Below are 18,475 nucleotides of genomic sequence, written 5' to 3'. Positions count from 1 at the left end.
CAACAGACTTGCAGGTGGAGTAATTCTTTTCAATGTAAAAATATTTGGGGCAACATTTGACACTTGCGATGGATCCCTTCATCCAATCCAAATGGATGACTTGGATTGCTTGGATGGCTTACTTTGGCCAAGTCATAGGAATCCAACCCGTTTAGAAGCAAGGTGGACTATTTCCTTCGTTTCCTTCTCCCCCACCAAAAACTGTTGGGAGATCTTGCAGAAGCGTGTTCATAGATCTTAGCGAGCTTTCATTTCAGCACTGCTTATTCATGGGGTGTGTGAAGCGAGAAAGACCTTTGCTGTTGACTCTGCAACAAACGCAGATTGTGCATCTTCTGGAATTATGTCCATTGTTACTTCAATGTCAATGCACTTCATAATCTGTACCTGGAGGTCTATTCCTACTGCGCACCATTGCAAAAGACAGCTCTATAAATTCTTCTTTCTCTCTCTCTCCCTCTCTCTCTCTCTCTCTCTCTCTCTCCTCTCTCTCTCCCTCCCTCCCTCCCACCCTCCCTCCCTCCCGCCCTTTCCCTCTCTCCCTCTCCCTCTCTCTCATAGGAACAGGTGATCAACTTTAGGCTGGATTCAGCCATCCGCCTTTCCCTTCTAAATCATGCTTTTCCTGGAACAACACTTCATCAGATGGATTGGTGGGGGGAAAAGGCTAGAATTCACGTGATTCTCCAGCTACATTTATTGAGCTGCTCCTTAAAGGAGCATCCTTACTCATCTGAGAAAAGATGGATTCACTCACACTTAACTAGACACCACTAATTATAAGATGGATGGCACAGGGCAAGGCCCTTTTGGTCTCACTCTGAATCCAGTCCAAGTTGCTAATCTGCCCTTGATGAGCACACGGGGCTTTGTCAAGCCTGTCTGATTCTAACCTTTGCGTTCACAACATGTCTCCCCTCACTCTCTTTTGTTGTTGTTTTGTTTTAATTACAGCAACAAGGAGCGGCCACCACCGTCTACTGTGCTGTGGCGGCAGAACTGGAAGGCCTGGGAGGGATGTATTTCAACAACTGCTGTCGCTGCCTGCCATCGCTACAGGCGCAGAACGGAATGGATGCGGCTGCCTTGTGGGACCTCAGCGAGAAGCTGATCCAGGAAAGAATTGGCAGGCAGGGCAAGTAAGGAGGAGAAAGGCCAGCGCATGCAGAGTGCAGAGATTATATACTCTCAGACGGAGAGTGGGTGGGTGGGGGTGTTGGGGAGGTGGAGTGAAAGAAACGTGCCAATATTGGAAGGCTTCCAATCCTATCGTCTAGAAGGTTAGAGCTGCAGATTAGTTAGCTGTTAAATGAAATGGTATTGGGGCTAATGGAGAGCATAATTTTGCTAGGCTTAATTCTCTCAACTTTGCTTCCTATGATTGGTGTCTGAACTATTTTGTTTGTTTTTTTAAAAAAAGATAGAGATAGGGTTAATTCTCTTAGCTTTGTTTGCCATGATTATAGTTTGAACTGATTTAAAATAAAAAAAGATAGAGAAGGAAATATCCAACGGAGGCCCTAGAAAAAGTCGGAGAATAAGTATTTTTTGGGGGGGGAAAGAAACGGAAGCTGAATTGCACATTACAATTTGGTAAGCATAATGCCACTTCCCCCGTGCTTTCTTTTTTGTTTGTTTGTTTGTTTGTTTTCAGTGCACAGCTAGGAAAATAAAGTGTGAAGTGCCTGACTGTATGTTTTAAAACAGGTACACACACGAGGGATATCCCTGCTCCCTGCTATAATGGATGTTTGGTAGCAGGACTAAAAAAAATTTACTTTTGTGCAATGGGTTGAATTGGCCCTTGGAGAAGTTTGATTTCTATACTCCGCTTGGAAAAATAAAACACACATAAGACTTAAAAATAACCCCCTAGGAATTTCAGTTTGTTATTTGGATTCTCCTCTCTTAAGGAGAATAGTCCATGACTGGTTTTGCTTCCAGCACTTAAATGTTCAGTAAAACAATCCCAAGTATTAAATAATCGAAAAGTCTTCTTGATAGCAAATGAAAACCACTTTGCCTAGAAGGAGAAGATTCTCGAAGTCCAGGTTACACCCATTCTAGTTAAATATATATATAGTACAATATCCATAAAATATGATATTAAAAGATACATTTGCAAACCATTCTCTAAATACTGCAGGGTGAACTCGTTTCTTTACAAACACATAGAGTGTAAAATCACCAGAGGGATTAAAAGTTGAGAATTTTAAGGAAAGTTGGATGTGTACAGCAAATATCATCACCATTGGCCCAGTTCACTCAGCACTATTGTTCATTCAGTTTTTCTTTTTTTTTTTTCAATTTAAATGTAATAAAAGAACATGCTTGAGTACTGTCACCTGAAGAGAAATGGTTCCTGTGAATGTCTTAGTTCCTTTTGTTTATTTTTGTTTATTTTTTAAGAAAAGAAAACTTGAGGAAAAATAAAGAATTCTTCGACGCCATGAAAATTCACTTTTGTTTTTCCTTGTTCTATCCCAAGTTCATTTGTCTGTAGGTTTTTATATATATATTTTTCCCCATTGTTTTGTGCTTTGTAGCTTTACTCTTCATGCCAGGAAATCGTTGTAAGCCATCTGCAAACCGACATCATGTTATCTGCAATAAAGAAGCAGATAAAAGAATGGTTAATTCTACGTTGTAATTCTTCCATTTGTAGGGATGTATGTTCTTACTGACATTTTTTTCATTATGTTTGAGTTGGTGGGTTTTTATACCTTCCGAGGCTGTGTTCTCCTTTGCCCTTTTGAGGCTGGGATGAAGAAGAATGAATAACAATAATTTGCTTAACAAACATAATCATTAAGAATTTCAGCAGATATATTCAGGGAACTTGATTGCTCCAGAGAAAGGGTTGAATCTAGTGCAGGGGACTGATTTTCTCTCTCTCTCTAGATTTAACTTATGGACCAGTAGTGAAATCCAATTTTTTTTACTACCGGTTCTGTGGGTGTGGTGTGGCTTGGTGGGCATGGCTTGGTGGGAGTGGCAGGGGAAGGATACTGCAAAATCTGCATTCCCACCCTACTCCAGGGGAAGGATACTGCAAAATCTCTATTCCCACCCCACTTTGGGGCCAGCCAGAGGTGGTATTTGCCAGTTCTCCTTAACTACTCAAAATTTCCACTGCCGGTTCTCCAGAACCTGTCAGAACTTGCTGTATTTCACCCCTGTTAAGGACCCAATGTTATCAAAAGCTGTAAGGAAATACTATAAGCACACATTCCTGATGACATCTACAATACATTAGTTAGATATGGAGAATATTCTCTTGGATAACCAGAAAAAAGATGTTTTCCTTCTTGTAGGAGAAAAGGGGACAGTTTCTGCTTTTCTCCACATGAAGAAAAATTCTTGGACCACTCTTCATATTTCCCCTGACTGTTGGCCATTAGGAGCTCAGTCTTCAGGAGAACCTCATCCGAGATCTCATGAAGACCAGACAATGGAAATTATAATGAATTCCCTTCTACAATTTTAGCCAAATAATTTCTTCTTCTGTAAACTCCTGTGGTGCCTAGCTCAGTGCTCATTCCAGCAGTGCATTAAGCTTTCTTTACATTACAGGGGAGAATCCTACTATCTCACATTTTAAGGCAGTTGTATGTAATGGAAGAAGATGCATTTGGTGGATAATAAAAAAAATGTTCTAGGATTACTGACGTACACATTTTGCAATCTATTCCTGCCGTGTGGTCGAACAGGAAAGGACTTAGTAAGCAGTAATTGGATGATATGAAGTTTCCACAAAAAGTCTGGGATTGGAGAATGGATCTCCTTTTAAACAACCTCATTCACAAGGTAGACTAGATTACCTTCTACTCCCGTTCCCAAAATGCACCCAGTAAACAATAGGTGGGCACTCAAGGCTAGCAATGTTGCACAGATGTTGCTATATTACATTTCCATCATCCTTCACTACAAATTGCAATGGGTAAGAAAGATAAGAGAAGGTCCAAGTATACAAAGAGTTCTTCCCTGCTCTGGCATATTCAGTGCAAAGCAAAACAAAACTCAAAAAATGCTTTCTTCCGTTGTTTTGGTGATACAAAAGCTGAAGAAGCATCACACCTTCTTCTCTCTAGATCTAAGCTGATCTATTTTGCATACCAACTCTCTGAACTACATGCATTTCCTACACTGTTTTCCATTATGTGCAAAGAATGATTCTACGGTGCCTCTGCATTTATGGTAAAAGAGGCCTGGTAACAGGGGTGAAATTCAGCCAGTTTGGGAGAATCGGATGTTAATTTTAATCTGGTTCGCCGAACCATTTTTGCAAGAACTGGCTGACCCTGCCAACCCTGCCCTGCCCCGCCCCTCCCACAAGTCTCCATGCAGCCTGTTTTGATGCCAAGTAAGTGCAGGGCCCACACAGAGGCTCTGGAAGACTGAAAACGGGCCCTTTTCCAGCCTCTGAAGGGCCTCCCGAGCCGGGGAGGCCATTTTCCCCCTCTCAGAGGCTCAAGGAAAGCCTCCGGAGCCTGGGGAGGGCAAAAAACAGGCCTACCGGAAGTCCAAAAACAGCCCATTTCCGGCCTCCGGAACCCAGAGGGAGGCCATTTTCGCCCTCCTGGAGGCTCAAGGAAAATCTCCGGGGTCTGGGGAGGATGAAAATGCCCCCCCACCCAGTGGTGCAGGAGGCCGAGTAGGCCACGCCCACCCAGCGACCGGGCAAAGAACCGGTTGCTAAAATTTCTGAGTCCCACCCCTGCCTGGTAGGGGTGGAACATGGAGGCATGGCTGGCCCCACCAATTCAAAAACCCATTTTCCTGGGATTGTGTAAACCCAGGAGCCACTGCAACTTCTTTTAGAAGGAGGTGAGGGCGTACCTCAATTGGGAAAGGAACTGAGAGCTTATCCAAAGATGGAATAAAACCTGTGTTCCTAAAACATACATAGATTAATCTTATTGGCTGCTGCATCTATTGTATATTTATAGCAAGCTGCTAAAGAAAGGAATACATTAGATTCCCAAGCAGAATTGTTTTACTAAATTGGTCTTTGCTACACAACAAGAATCTAGTCTGGGTCATCTGATCAGCTCCTTACCGCTGTGTTCCTTGGCTTTCCATCATTTCAGAAACCTTTCTTTTAAGCAACCAAAGTAGCAATATTTAAAAGGAATGAAATGGCTTTGTGATAAATAAAAAGGAACAATATTTCCAAAATAATTGCTTCTTTGCACTTTGATAAATGGTTGAAGTTCTCGATAATTCAAAGCCATTAGCTTTAAATGCTGCATTGTGCTTTGGTACATAATTCAGTGCATTTCCCTTTAGTCAAATTTATTTATTGATCTGTTGATAGATGAAGCATCGGATAATTTATCTAAATTGGTGCCTGAAAGTTTTTCTTTCTTCACTAACAGCTTCCATTCTCAGATTCATTAATGATAGCATCTATCTCTACATAACTTTTTTTTTTTTCCTATCGAAACTTTGGTTTGTTGGAAAAGAACACCACACATATCAGAGAAAAACTCTATCATAGTATTACTGTTGAAGCTTTTCTTATCTTGGCGCACAGATATATGGTTAGTTGATGTCCTCTGATGTTTTGGAAGTGGTGGCATTTCCTGGACTATAAAGGAGATGGCAAAAAGAGCCCTATTTTAGACTTGCAAGATTCTGCTCATGTAGCTTCAGAATAAAATAGAATTAGGTTACCTTGCTATATTTCCTTTCTGGTCTATCAGGTAAGGCTGACATCAATCCTGCAAGTCTGAAAATACAAATCTCTCGCTGTCTCCTTTACAGATTGAGAAATTAGAGAAGGTCTCATCTAAGCATGTTGTCCTCTATTTAGCCTGTGGGATATGCTGGGATCTTATCTGGCCATTCTCTAAGCAGCATCTTCTGGCTCCGTCTCCCAAGGCCGTTCCCACACAATATCACAGTGGGTCACAATAGCCACCTCTGATCTTTGCAAATGTATTATTGGTGTACACAAGCTGCTGCAAGAGCTTTTTCTGAATTTTGACGACAATGCAAATGTCCATAGCTCAAAATGGGCAAGACCCAGGCAAGAATGTAGTAAGGTAAAGGTAAAGGTTCCCCCGCACATGCGTGCTAGTAGTTTCCGTCTCTAAGGGCGATGCTCATCTCCGTTTCTAAGCTGAAGAGCCAGCGCTGTCCGAAGACGTCTCCGTGGTCATGTGGCCAGCATGACTCAACGCTAAAGGCGCACGGAACACTGTTACCTTCCCACCAAAGTGATCCCTATTTTTCTACTTGCATTTTTTATGTGCTTTCGAACTGCTAGGTTGGCAGAAGCTGGGACAAGTAACGGGAGTTCACCCCATTACGCGCCACTAAGGATTCGAACCGCTGAACTGCCGACCTTCTGATTGACAAGCTCAGCATCTTAGCCACTGAGCCACCGCATCCCTTTAAGAATGTAGTAGAGCAATCTAAATGTAATTTATTTTAAATACCGTATTTATTAAAACTACATCACTCATTGGTACAAGAGCAAGTAATTGCCCCCTGTAGATTGAATACTCTCCATATCTTTTTAAGATATCTTACTTTTTAAAAAGAAGAGATTATTATTATTATAAAAATGGGAGACCAGATAGGCCACATTCCTTCCTTCAGAAGGAATAAAATACATGCAATTTTTGCCCTGAACGGGGGATCCTTCCATAGAGCCAAAAGCAAACATCCTTGAGGTGAAAAGCTGAGCCTTACAAAGTCTTTTTCAGCAACACTGCAATAATTTGACTTATGTCAAGGTTGAATAGCTTTCTGCCAGGTGTTAAAACTCATGACCTTTCCAGCCAAATACACTTATACTAACCAGTTTACCACTGGGACAATCAATATCTTGTAAGTGAGATAGTCTAGACAGTTCCTCTTTTGTCCTTTGCTGCTTAAGAATTGATAATTATATCTGGCTAGAAAAGAGAATGGCCTCAGCTCTTTGATAAACACTTTCTCTCTTTCTCCTGCTGTAATTCTTTCTGGTTTTCCACTCCTATAAACTTTGCTTTCCCTGTTCCGATCAGCCTGTACTCTGGGCGAGCGCCTTCCCGAATTAGAGGGGTTTTTAAAGGGGTTTTTACAAACCAAATCCATGCGTTTGGTCATACGGAAACCGTTTGCAAGAGGGGAAAAAAATAAGAACCATCCCAAGCACAGTAGAAATAAAGGAATAAAGTTTTCTAAACAAAATAAACACCGTTACGGTTCCTGATTTCTTAAGCCTCTTTCTTTTTTTCCCCTGCCCACAGTCTGAAGAAATGAACCCTTACTCAGTTCCAAGCTTCTTTCTACAGGGCTAAACTAGGTTAATCTTTGGTTTCTGGTATTTGCTCTTCCAGTATAATTACTTGCTCTTCCTATAAAGATGCCTCTTGACAAATCTATAATAGTGTCCGAATCACCCTCTTTTGAATGGCCACAAAAGTCCCATCGAAAAACATAGGTCAAACTCCACATCTTACTAGCATACACTTTTATACTCATACCATACGTTTGGTGCAAAATGAACAAATATTATTTTCACTAGAGTGAGGCCTCCACTTCTGTTTGTTGCAGTCCATTGTTGAAAAAAAAAAATAGAATAGTTTAAAATTTACTTGGGGGTGGGGGTGGGGTTACCTTTTCTAGAATCATTAAGATGGAGTGTTCTGCATTTTAGAATGCAAGTATAAGTGTTCCTCGTAAGTGTCTAACATTTTCCATGACGTTAGTTTGTCCATCAGCTCAGAATGGCAAGGAGATGGAAACAGGGCAGGTGTCTCAGCTTTACCTGGTAGACCAGAGAGGAAACCCAGCCAGATAAGCTCATTATAATTTATGGAAAATTGCAAGTCTGAAAATATAATTCTCCTGCCATCAGCCCCAAGAACTTTGGGGGTCCCTTCTGAGCATTTTCCTCCATCCATTATGTACCGGTGTCCCTCTTATCTGACCATTCCTTAGCCAGCATTTCCCTGGCCCGTCTCCCAAGGTCATTCCAAAATACCATTACAAGATGTGGCTTCTGAAATGACACAGCCCTACAAGGATTACATTTCTTTTGCTTTCTCCAAACATGCTGAATTGAGGCCTTTGAACTTTGGTGCTGGAGAAAACGCCTGTGAGTCCCTTGGACTGCAAGGCGATCAAACCGGTCAGTCCTAGAGGAGATCAACCCTGACTACTCTTTAGAAGGCCAGATCCTGAAGATGAAACTCAAATACTTTGGCCACCTAATGAGAAGGAAGGACTCACTGGAGAAGAGCCCAATGCTGGGAAAGATTGAGGGCAAAAGAAGACGGGGACGGCAGAGAAGGAGGTGGCTGGATGGAGTCACTGAAGCAGTAAGTGTGAGCATAAATGGACTCCAGAGGATGGTAGAGGACAGGAAGGCCTGGAGGAACATTGTCCATGGGGTCACAATGTCACAACTGACAACAACAACAAACATGCTGAATTAGTTTATTTTCTTTAAGTCAGGTGCGGGCAATTCCTTCATGGTCAAGGATCCTTCGTATAATGAGTTGGTAGAAGTTGACTCTCACTCATGCAAAGTGGGAAAGATATGTTAAGTCAGGTTCACTTGGAATTTTCTGGATTTGGGCGAAGAGACCAGAAGACATTTTTTTGCACTTTTAAGCTATGTTTTCTGCATGAGAATGAGAGGAAACTAGACTGCTATTTTTCTTCCAGCAATTTTCAAAATGCCAACAAAATTTGACCTATTGAACACAGTTGGAAGCTGAGGAATTAGTTGCCTATCCCTGTTTTAAGTGCAGTTGGGCAGTTGCAGGCATCCTTGGACTCGTTTCAGATATACAATTTCTATGAAAAAAAGCAAAAAAATCTTATTCCTAAAACAATAACACATCTTGCTCAAGCAAAGAATTTAAAAAGGCTCCATCTTTGGAATGTCCTGCAAAGTATTAAAAAAACCCCACCAAGCTCTGGATTTTATTTTTGAACCCAGAACTCTTCCCTAGCTCTCTGTGTAGAGTGTGATACTTCTCAACTGTTAAAAGATTGTCCTAAATTCTTTAAAAGATCTCCTTCATGGTGGGGTTCCGTGAATTAGTGACCCTTTAAAACTGGAGAGTTCATTTTTAGTCAGACTCGGCAGGTAGCTGTGACTGCCCCAACAACAACTGTTGTTATTTCCTGCTTAATGAAGAAGGAATACCTAATAATTTGTGACATGTAGAGATATTTCACGAAAAGAGTCCTCCACTCCTCTGCTCGCAACAGAATACCTTATGCTACCAAACTTGAAATTTTGGTCTTAGACAACTTAGAATTTTGCTGTCTTCGGTCCGACCTAAAATTTGGTCCGACACAAAATTATCTGCTACCTGTCAATGACTACTTCAGCTTCAACCGCAACAATACACAAGCATACAATAGATACAAACTTAAGGTAAACTGCACCAAACTTGATTGCAGGAAATACAACTTCAGCAACAGAGTGGTCAATGCCTGGAATGCACTACCTGAATCTGTGGTTTCTTCCCCCAAACCCCAAAACTTTAACCGTAGACTGTCTACTGTCGACCTCACCCCATTCCTAAAAGGTCTGTAAGGGGCATGCATAAGGGCACCAGCGTGCCTACCATCCCTGTCCTAATGTCCCCATTTATCCGTTTCATGTATTCATAATCATGTTTATATTTATATCTGTTATCTAATACATGCTTGACAAAATAAATAAATATAAATAAATAAATAAATAAATAAATAAATAAATAAATAAATAAATAAATGTAAATAAATAAAATAAAATAAAATAATAAAATAAAATAAAATAAAATAAAATAATAAAATAAAATAAAATAAAATAAAATAAAATAAAATGTAAAACAATTGTTACTGTAATCCATTTGTGTATAAGGAAGAAACAAAACTGCAGAGAGATTGACCTGGAAATAAAATATGCATCAGTGGTGTCCTCAGAAAGAAAGACTCGACTCAGATCATGCCAGGCCGATAATATAAGGTAGACAAGGTAGACAGTTGCCTTCATCCAAAGAAAAACACCTGGGAGATGAAGGTCTGAAACTTTTTCAGTACTTTCAGGACAACGTGGATTGCCCAAATCAGCAACAATCAGCTGACAACTAAGAGTTAAGCCTATTTTCAGCACAAACAAGCAAAGCTGGTATCTCTGTAGGCTTGCTAAGTCTTATGCCGTAGCAGGGGATCTGAGCAGACCAACCTGCCCAGTTTCTCCAATAGGTTTCAGACCATTTCTGTCTCAGTTGGCAATCTAAGCAAAACAAAACTCCTGCAAGAAAGCTATTTTTGTGCACAATATTTTTTCTTGCCTTTTCTTGCTGTATGTATTTGGCAAGCCAATTTTCCCTACTAGAACATGCACTTATTTGCATTTCCTACGTGGCTATGTATGACTTTTCCCAAACATAGCCTTCTGAGGTCAACTCTTGCACATGATAAAGGAATATTCTCAAATGCCACAAGGCTTGGGCAAAATATGGGTCACTCTGTACAAAGATTCAGTGGAGGCAAACCAGAAACTTTTGCAGGCTAAGAAAAGGTTGGGAAAAGAGAAACTGTCTAATCTTCAAGCTACTTACTCCCTTCTGGTTTTGACAACACAACTTGCTATCGGGGTATCTTATCTTTGTTTGGGGCAGAGCTTTGACTGCAATGTCATGGCTGCAGACTTGACTTTTTTTTTTTAACCTATGGACACATCTGGTCTGCTTTCAATGAGTGAGTAGGGAACAAAAAGAACATATAAGGGGAACAACAAGAAGGGAGAAAACTGTTAAAGAGGAATTTAGCTTCAGCTAAATTGTCTGCAAATTAGATAAGGGAGCAGTGGCTCAGTGGCAAAGACGCTGAGCTGGTCGATCAGAACAGTCGGCAATTTGGCGGTTTGAATCCCTCGCTCCATGTAACGGAGTGAGCTCCTGTTACTTGTCCCAGCTTCTGCCAACCTAGCAGTTCGAAAGCACGTAAAAAATGCAAGTAGAAAAATAGGGACCACCTTTGGTGGGAAGGGAACAGCGTTCCGTGAGCATTTGGCGTTGAGTCATGCCGGCCAATGACCATGGAGACGTCTTCGGACAGCGCTGGCTCTTCGGCTTTGAAACAGAGATGAGCACCACGCCCTAGAGTCGGGAATGACTAGCACGTATGTGTGAGGGGAACCTTAATGAAACTCTCCAGTTAAAAAACTTTGTGCAACTTAATCTGATCAAGAAAGGGTTTGTGAGTCTCTTGTTTTATTGACAACGCTTCCTCCTTTACAGCCCAAGAGGTTATGCCCTCGGTGCCTTGAACGTTCCCTAGGCATCATATCCCAAGGTCTTTGTCACATACCATTACATTATGGCTCCCACCTTGATGATATTGTAAAAGGAACTGAACATCTGTCTATTTTCCCAGATCTTGGGAGCACTGGCAGGTAAGATTTTTTGCCCTATAATTTTTTGCCCTTTTTGCAAGCATTTCCTGGGTTTGTATCCCCTATTTCTTCATTTATTGTTACAGGGTTTTGTTTTGTTTTTTACAATGTAAAGAACTGAGATTTGCTTGGAGTCAGGCATTCTTTAAATCTAGGTAAACAAATCAACATACTTTCAACAGCAAATCTTGGGGTTTTTTTCCTTTTTGCATAACAAAGCCTTGGCAATAACAAAAAAAAATGTTATTGAATGGAAGGAGGTACGTCCACCACACTTGAGTGATCCTCTCCTAAAAGACACAATCAGCATCAAAATTATCTTTTTATATAATGGAGAGAAAGTCCATCTTTCTGTGGTCGAGCACTGGGATTTTTTTTCCTGTCTACTTTTTAACAAAGTGAAAGCAATCATGAAATAATATTAGAAAGCTTTTCTTTCCTTTCTCTTTTGGCAGAATTCTGGAGACTGGGTGTGTATCCGAGCATGTTAAAACATGTAAAATATTTGTGAAACCTTCAAAGTCCATATATGGTTGGGGCTATATATATATAGGCTTTGAGGGACTCAAGAAGTGATTAGATAGATAGATGATAGATAGATAGATAGATAGATAGATAGATAGATAGATAGATAGATAGATAGATAGATGATAGATAGATAGATAGATAGATGATAGATAGATGATAGACAATAGATAGATAGATGATAGATAGAAGAGATAGATAGATAGATAGATAGATAGATAGATAGATAGATAGATAGATAGATAGATAGATAGATGGAAGATAGATAGATGATAGACAATAGATAGATAGATGATAGATAGAAGAGATAGATAGATAGATAGATAGATAGATAGATAGATAGATAGATAGATAGATAGATAGATAGATGGAAGATAGATAGTTAGATAGACAGACAGATGATAGATAGATAGATAGACAGATAGACAGACAGATAGACAGATGATAGATAGAAGATAGATAGATGATAGAAGATACATAGATAGACAGACGATAGACAGACAGACAGACAGACAGACAGACAGACAGATAGATAGATAGATAGATAGATGATAGACAGACGATAGATAGATAGATAGATGATAGACAGACGATAGATAGATAGATAGATAGATAGATAGATAGATAGATAGATAGACAGATAGAAGATAGATAAATATAGACAGATAGAAGATAGATGATAGATAGATAGATAGATAGATAGATAGATAGATAGATAGACGATAGATTGATTGATTGATTGATTGATAGATGGATAGATAGATAGAGGCTTTGGGGGACTCGAGAGTACTTTACATTAATTAACATCCTCATACACACCCACACACACACAAACTATTCCTTTGTTTTCCTTCAAGAAATCAGTCACCAATTTCATTTTGTCCTTGTGTCTTTATTAGGCCAGCGCTGTAAAAGAAAGGGTTCAAGTACAAATCCTAATTTAACGAGCCTGGAAATCAACTGGTAGTCAGGTGAAATAGCAGGCCTTGAACAAGTTGCACAACCAGGTCAAAGAAATTCGTACATCCTAGACTGTTACCCTGAGGCACTTCACGTGGCCATCCCATTTCCCAGAGATGGGGAAAGAGTGGGGTCTGCAAGGTCTCTTCCAACTCGGTTAATCTGTCAAATGCAATGGTGAGGATCCAGATGGTTCCTAATATCACTGTCTCAGCATATCCCACAGCATTTATCTGCTATTCTCCTTTCCCCAAAGCAGCCAATACATTGCTAGCTCTCGGAAACCAGCTTATCTGCTGCACCCAAATAGCATCTTGAAGCCCTCCGTGTCACCTGCTAAGTGTCCGGTAGAAGGGGGGGGGGAAGTCTGCTATGGTAGGAAATTGGATTAGACAAGTGTGGAATCTGCCAAGAATTTCCCACCGAGCAAACTGTTAGCAATGATTGAAGAGTCATTTTTTTTCAGCAGTTTGAGTTAAATCCTGTGTAAAGTTCTAAATGAGCCACTGGCCTCAGCTCATCCCGAAGGGAGCAACATTCTGCAATGCACGTAACGCTTCATTTCAAAACTGAGAATGGTGCAACCAAGCCTATAAAAATAAGAGGATCAAACTATATTAATGATGATGCTGATCATCCTCATCCTCATGAGCAATCTTCATCCTAAAACTGGTGAAAACGTAAACGCTCAGTTCCTAACCAAAGACCTAAGAATGATTAAGGTAGTGCCTAAAAATGTAGGCAGTTCCAAGCAAAGTAATATTTTTTATATTATTGGTGACCACTGATCTAAACCATCCAGGCTGATCCAAATCAGAAATGGACAGAGTTCAAATTCTTCAAGGCTCCAGACGAGCAGGTCTGAGATAGACCCACATTCTCACGCACACACTCTGAGCCCCTCTTTGACACTTCTCAACGGAGACCCAAGAGGGGCCACTTGACACTGAAGCCTCAGAAAACCAAAGCTACCGTATTTGCCATTTGGTGTTTCTAGGGAAGCTGTGTCTTTCAAATTTGGAAGCACGGGAAGGAAATACAGACAGGAAGGAAATACAGAGCAGGGAGGTGAATAACTGCAAAAAGGTTGGCGGGAAGACAGAAATATGGCTTTGGAATTTGCACTGTCAGTTCTCTAATTGTCAAAGACAAAGAAAACCCCCCTGTTAAAAATCCCACTGGGTCAAGGTAAGTCAGAATTGTCTAATTCGCATCAACACAGGCAATTAGAAATTGTTTTGCCATCTTGTGGAAACAACTTGGCTAGCATCCCTGCGCTATTTAACTGAAAGCTGAGCATAAGCCTCTTTTCAACGACAGCGCTGAGATTTCCCATCACAATCACATTTACTTTCCTAATAAATTATCATTGCTTACACTGCAGCTGGCAGGGATGGGAATTAAAGTCGGCTGCTTAACTGCCATGTGAGCAGCACCCCTCAATCAATGGCATTAGGGATTTTGTTGTTTTATAATATAAGCCCGAGAAGCAGCAAGTGCACCCCGGATCCCTTCTTGAACCTTCCAGGATCATTTTTGTAGCCCTCAGAGGCCATTCAGATTGGGCGACACAAAACAAAGGGGTGTTTGCATTTAGAGTTATTCCAGGGGCTTTAAGAGGAACAATGGGTCACAAAGCCCTATAGACAGTGGAGGGATTCAGCCAGTTCGCACCTATTCGGGAGAACCGGTTGTTAACTTTCTAAGCAGTTCGGAGAACCGGTTGTTAAAAGAAATCTTATTTTGGTTTTTTTCCACTTTACAGGGCTAATCCTGTAAGGAAGGCAGGAAGGAAACATTCTGGTGTTGTTTCTAGCCTAATTTTTATTGCTCTGCTTACAGAAACTGCCTCTCTGGTTAGCCCTTATTACATTGTAACAGCTAAGGCAACGTGAGTGATGTTGAGTTGGCCACACCCACACAGTCACATGACCACCGAACCACGCCTACCCAGCTGGTCATTAGGACAGAGAACTGGTTGCCTACAGACGCATGAAAACCACCATTTGAACCCTTTCCCCTCCTAAATACTCCTCCTGGAAGTCACTAAGCTCCCAACCTCTGAATATGGACCTTGAGCTGATGGAGGTTCCATGGCCTTTCAGTAAAACTGGTTTGCAAATAAACCAGATTTGGTTGGCCTTTTGGAACACTTCCAGTCACAAACCATGGCTTACATGTCTCAGAAAATAGGCCCACCTTGCCTGCTAAGCACAAACCAGGTCACAAAGTCCACCATGAAAGAACCCACTTTGCAATTTGTAGTAGATCTCATTTAGCAGTGATGGCTAACCTTTTCTGGACCGAGTGCCCAAAGTGGGCGAGTGCGAACCCCCAAAATGCAGGACAAGAACCAATAGGTTGGAACTGTACAGGGAAGGATCCGATTTAAAATAAGGAAGAATTCCTTGAATTTTTCTTACAATTGATTTGTATCATATACAACTCAGACCAATAAAATGCAAATATAGAATTTTAAAAAATGTGCTTGAGGTTAATTATATATCCATTTTGTTTATAACAAACTCATTGTGGGGGTTAAATGAGAATAAATAATAAAAATGTAATTTGCATTAGTCTAAAACTAAATCGAAAAGGGGTTTTAAAGCTGTGAACTGAGAAAAGGTGCATGTTGGGAGGGAGGGAGGGAGGGAGGGAGGGAGGAAGGAAGGAAGGAAGGAAGGAAGGAAGGAAGGAAGGAAGGAAGGAAGGAAGGAAGGAAGGAAATGTTATCCTGACCTTTGCATGAAACTACCTAGACTGGCTATTCAAATAACAACTGTGAATTACAGTACAGTATAAGCAGATCAGCAATTAAACCAATCCAAGACACACACACACACACACACACATGCTTCAACCACAATTCAAACAAGGACTCCCAAGACATAAAGGAAATTAATTTATCCGAAAGCAACAGCATGATAATGCATTTCATAAAAATAAATGAAGTTTGATATCTTGTAAAACACTTCATCTAACACCACCACTTCGTGAACACTACACTGGCTTCTAATAGGTTTCCGGATGCGATTTAAGGTGCTGGTTTTTACTATGAAATCTTGCAGGCATGGGCCCAGGTTACTTTTAAGACCATCTATCTCTAATAATTTCCATCGATGCCACCAGAATTAGGGCAGGCATGTTCTGAAACCCATCTGTGAAATAGTGCCATCTGATTGGACTTGGGAGCAGGGGTGGGCTGCTGGGCGTTTTCAGGAGTTCGGGAGAACCTCTAGCTAAGATTCTGTGCAGTTCGGAGAACCCCCAAATCCCACTCCTGGCTGGCCCCGCCCACCCTGCCCCTCCCCTCCCAGGAGTCACCACACGGCCCATTTTGGATGCAGGTAAGTGCAGGGTGCGCGTGGAGGCTCGGGGAGGGTGAAAAACAAGCCTACCAGAAGTTCGGGAAGTGGGCCCATTTCTGGCCCACGGGTCCGTTTCTGGCCTCCAGAGCACCTCTGGAGCCTGGGGAGGCCGTTTTCGTCCTCCCGGAGGCTCGAGAAAAGCCTTCGGAGCCTGGGGAGGGCAAAAACGCCCCCCTGCCATGGTGCAGGAGGCCGACTAGGCCATGCCCACCATGGCCACATGCACCCAGCAACTGGGCAGAGGACCCCTTACTAAAATTTTTGAAGCCCACCCTTGTCCAGGAGGCATGTTTTCTTGTCATGATACCTGTCATACGGAACAGTCTCCCACAAGGCTTGGATCGTCCTGAACCTGTTAGCTTTCTAGATGGTTTTGAAGGTTTGGCCTTTTCTGAACTCGGCACATGTGGCTAATGTTGGGGTCTTGGTTCAGTTACATTGTTTGGTGTCCATTTATTCTATATTCTTGATTTTGTTAGATACCAAGAGCCATTAGATTGAGATGAACAGTTTTATAAAAGGAGGAGGGAGGGAGGGAGGGAGGGAGGGAGGGAGGGAGGGAGGGAGGGAAGGAAGGAAGGAAGGAAGGAAGGAAGGAAGGAAGGAAGGAAGGAAGGAAGGAAGGAAGGAAGGAAGGAGGCAGGCTCTGGAGCCATTGACCTTTTACCCTGAACAAGTCCTCTTTTGACTCTAAAAAAGTCCATGTTGCGCCTACAAATTCCTCAAGACATTCCAGAAGCTTAATTGGACTTTTGAGTCAGAAATAGTTATACACTCATGTTAAGAGACAGTGTCCTCCGGTCCTACATTAATTGACCCATGGCTACGAATTCATTCAACAGCATAGTTGAGAATGATAAACTGTGATTTTAAATTCTCTTGAAGAACAGGATATAGGGCAATCTAGGGTGACCAGAAGAAATCCCTGCAAGTTCAGCTACCACCCATAGGACGCGAAGGAAGGGTAGAAGGGGTGTGGAGGAAATAATTTGGATCTGCATGAACAATGCTCATGTGACTTCCTTTGCATTTAGTATACTTAAGATGCTTAACACGTTAATTTATTGTCTGAATCTGTCCTGCTAATATACTCTCTGGTGGTTGTTTTTTAAAGAAGAGATTGGATAACCATTTGTCTGAAGTGGTCTGCCTAAGCATGGGGTTGGACTAGAAAACCTCCAAGGTCCCTTCCATCTATTCTATTCTATTCTATTCTATTCTATTCTATTCTATATTCTATTCTGTTCTATTCTATTCTTCTTCTATTCTATTCTATTCTATTCTATTCTATTCTATTCTATTCTATTCTATTCTATTCTATTCTTCTATTCTATTTTCTATTCTATTCTATTCTTCTATTCTACTATTCTATTCTATTCTATTCTTCTATTATTCTATTCTATTTTCTATTCTATTCTATTCTTGCGCTGTATTAAGCCTCTCTCTCCCCCCCCTCTCTCACAGAGGCACAAAATTAACATAACCACATCATTTTCCTCCCAGACACACACACACACACACACACACACACACACACAGGCGCGCGCGCACACACACACACACACACACACACACACACACACACACACACACACACAGGCACAAGATTAAGGAACAAGATTAAAACTAATGAAATGTACCCAGTTGTGTGAATGCAGCCATTAGCTTTCTAACTATATGGGCAAAGTGTGTTTTGTGAACACAGCCTATAAATGTGCAATAAAAGTGTTACTTTTTTGAAAAAAAAAAAAGAGACAGATAATAGCAAGAGTTAGGAACCTTGGTTCACGTTCATTACGAGATATTTCTATTTGGGAAAGCTTCTCCGTTTCATGTTCTACTTTGCCTTCATTTACTAAGAAGCCCCCCCACCCACCCATTTAGATAAAATCACCAGTTGCTTCAATTAAACTATTCCTAAGGAGTGAGATGAGAGATGCCAATATAGCCTGCAATTACAGGTTCCTTACAAGACATCTTACAACCCCCCCTCCCCATTTCTCAAGACAAAGATATAGATGGCTATCTCTGTGGACAGAAAGATAAAAAATCTCCCATAAAAACCCAGAATGGTTTAAATTAAATACAATTAAAGTGTAAATCTCAGCACCCATTAACAGTTAAGGTCCATTAGATTATTTTATCTATTGCAATATTAAATGCTCAGAGGCTGTGATAGGACTTTAAAATTTGGTTTGGGTTTAGTTTAATCTAAATTTTGTGCATT

At 41.1% G+C, this 18,475-nt stretch overlaps 1 protein-coding gene across 1 annotated transcript in view; it reads left to right on the top strand.

Moving 5' to 3' along the window:
* Positions 1-18,475, top strand: part of WWOX (WW domain containing oxidoreductase) — a 633,895-nt gene that overhangs the window by 594,606 nt on the left and 20,814 nt on the right. Inside the window, exon 9 of the mRNA XM_070952739.1 lies at positions 955-1,139. Coding sequence (XP_070808840.1) covers positions 955-1,139 — 185 coding nt within the window. The remainder of the gene's footprint in view (positions 1-954; positions 1,140-18,475) is intronic.

Source organism: Pituophis catenifer, unplaced genomic scaffold (genome assembly GCF_029215685.1).
Source record: "Pituophis catenifer annectens isolate HBS135680 unplaced genomic scaffold, rPitCat1.0.hap2 SCAF_13, whole genome shotgun sequence".
Taxonomy (NCBI): Eukaryota; Metazoa; Chordata; class Lepidosauria; order Squamata; family Colubridae; genus Pituophis; species Pituophis catenifer.
Note: the sequence above shows the minus strand (reverse complement) of the source record. Positions and strands in the feature narration are given on the sequence as shown.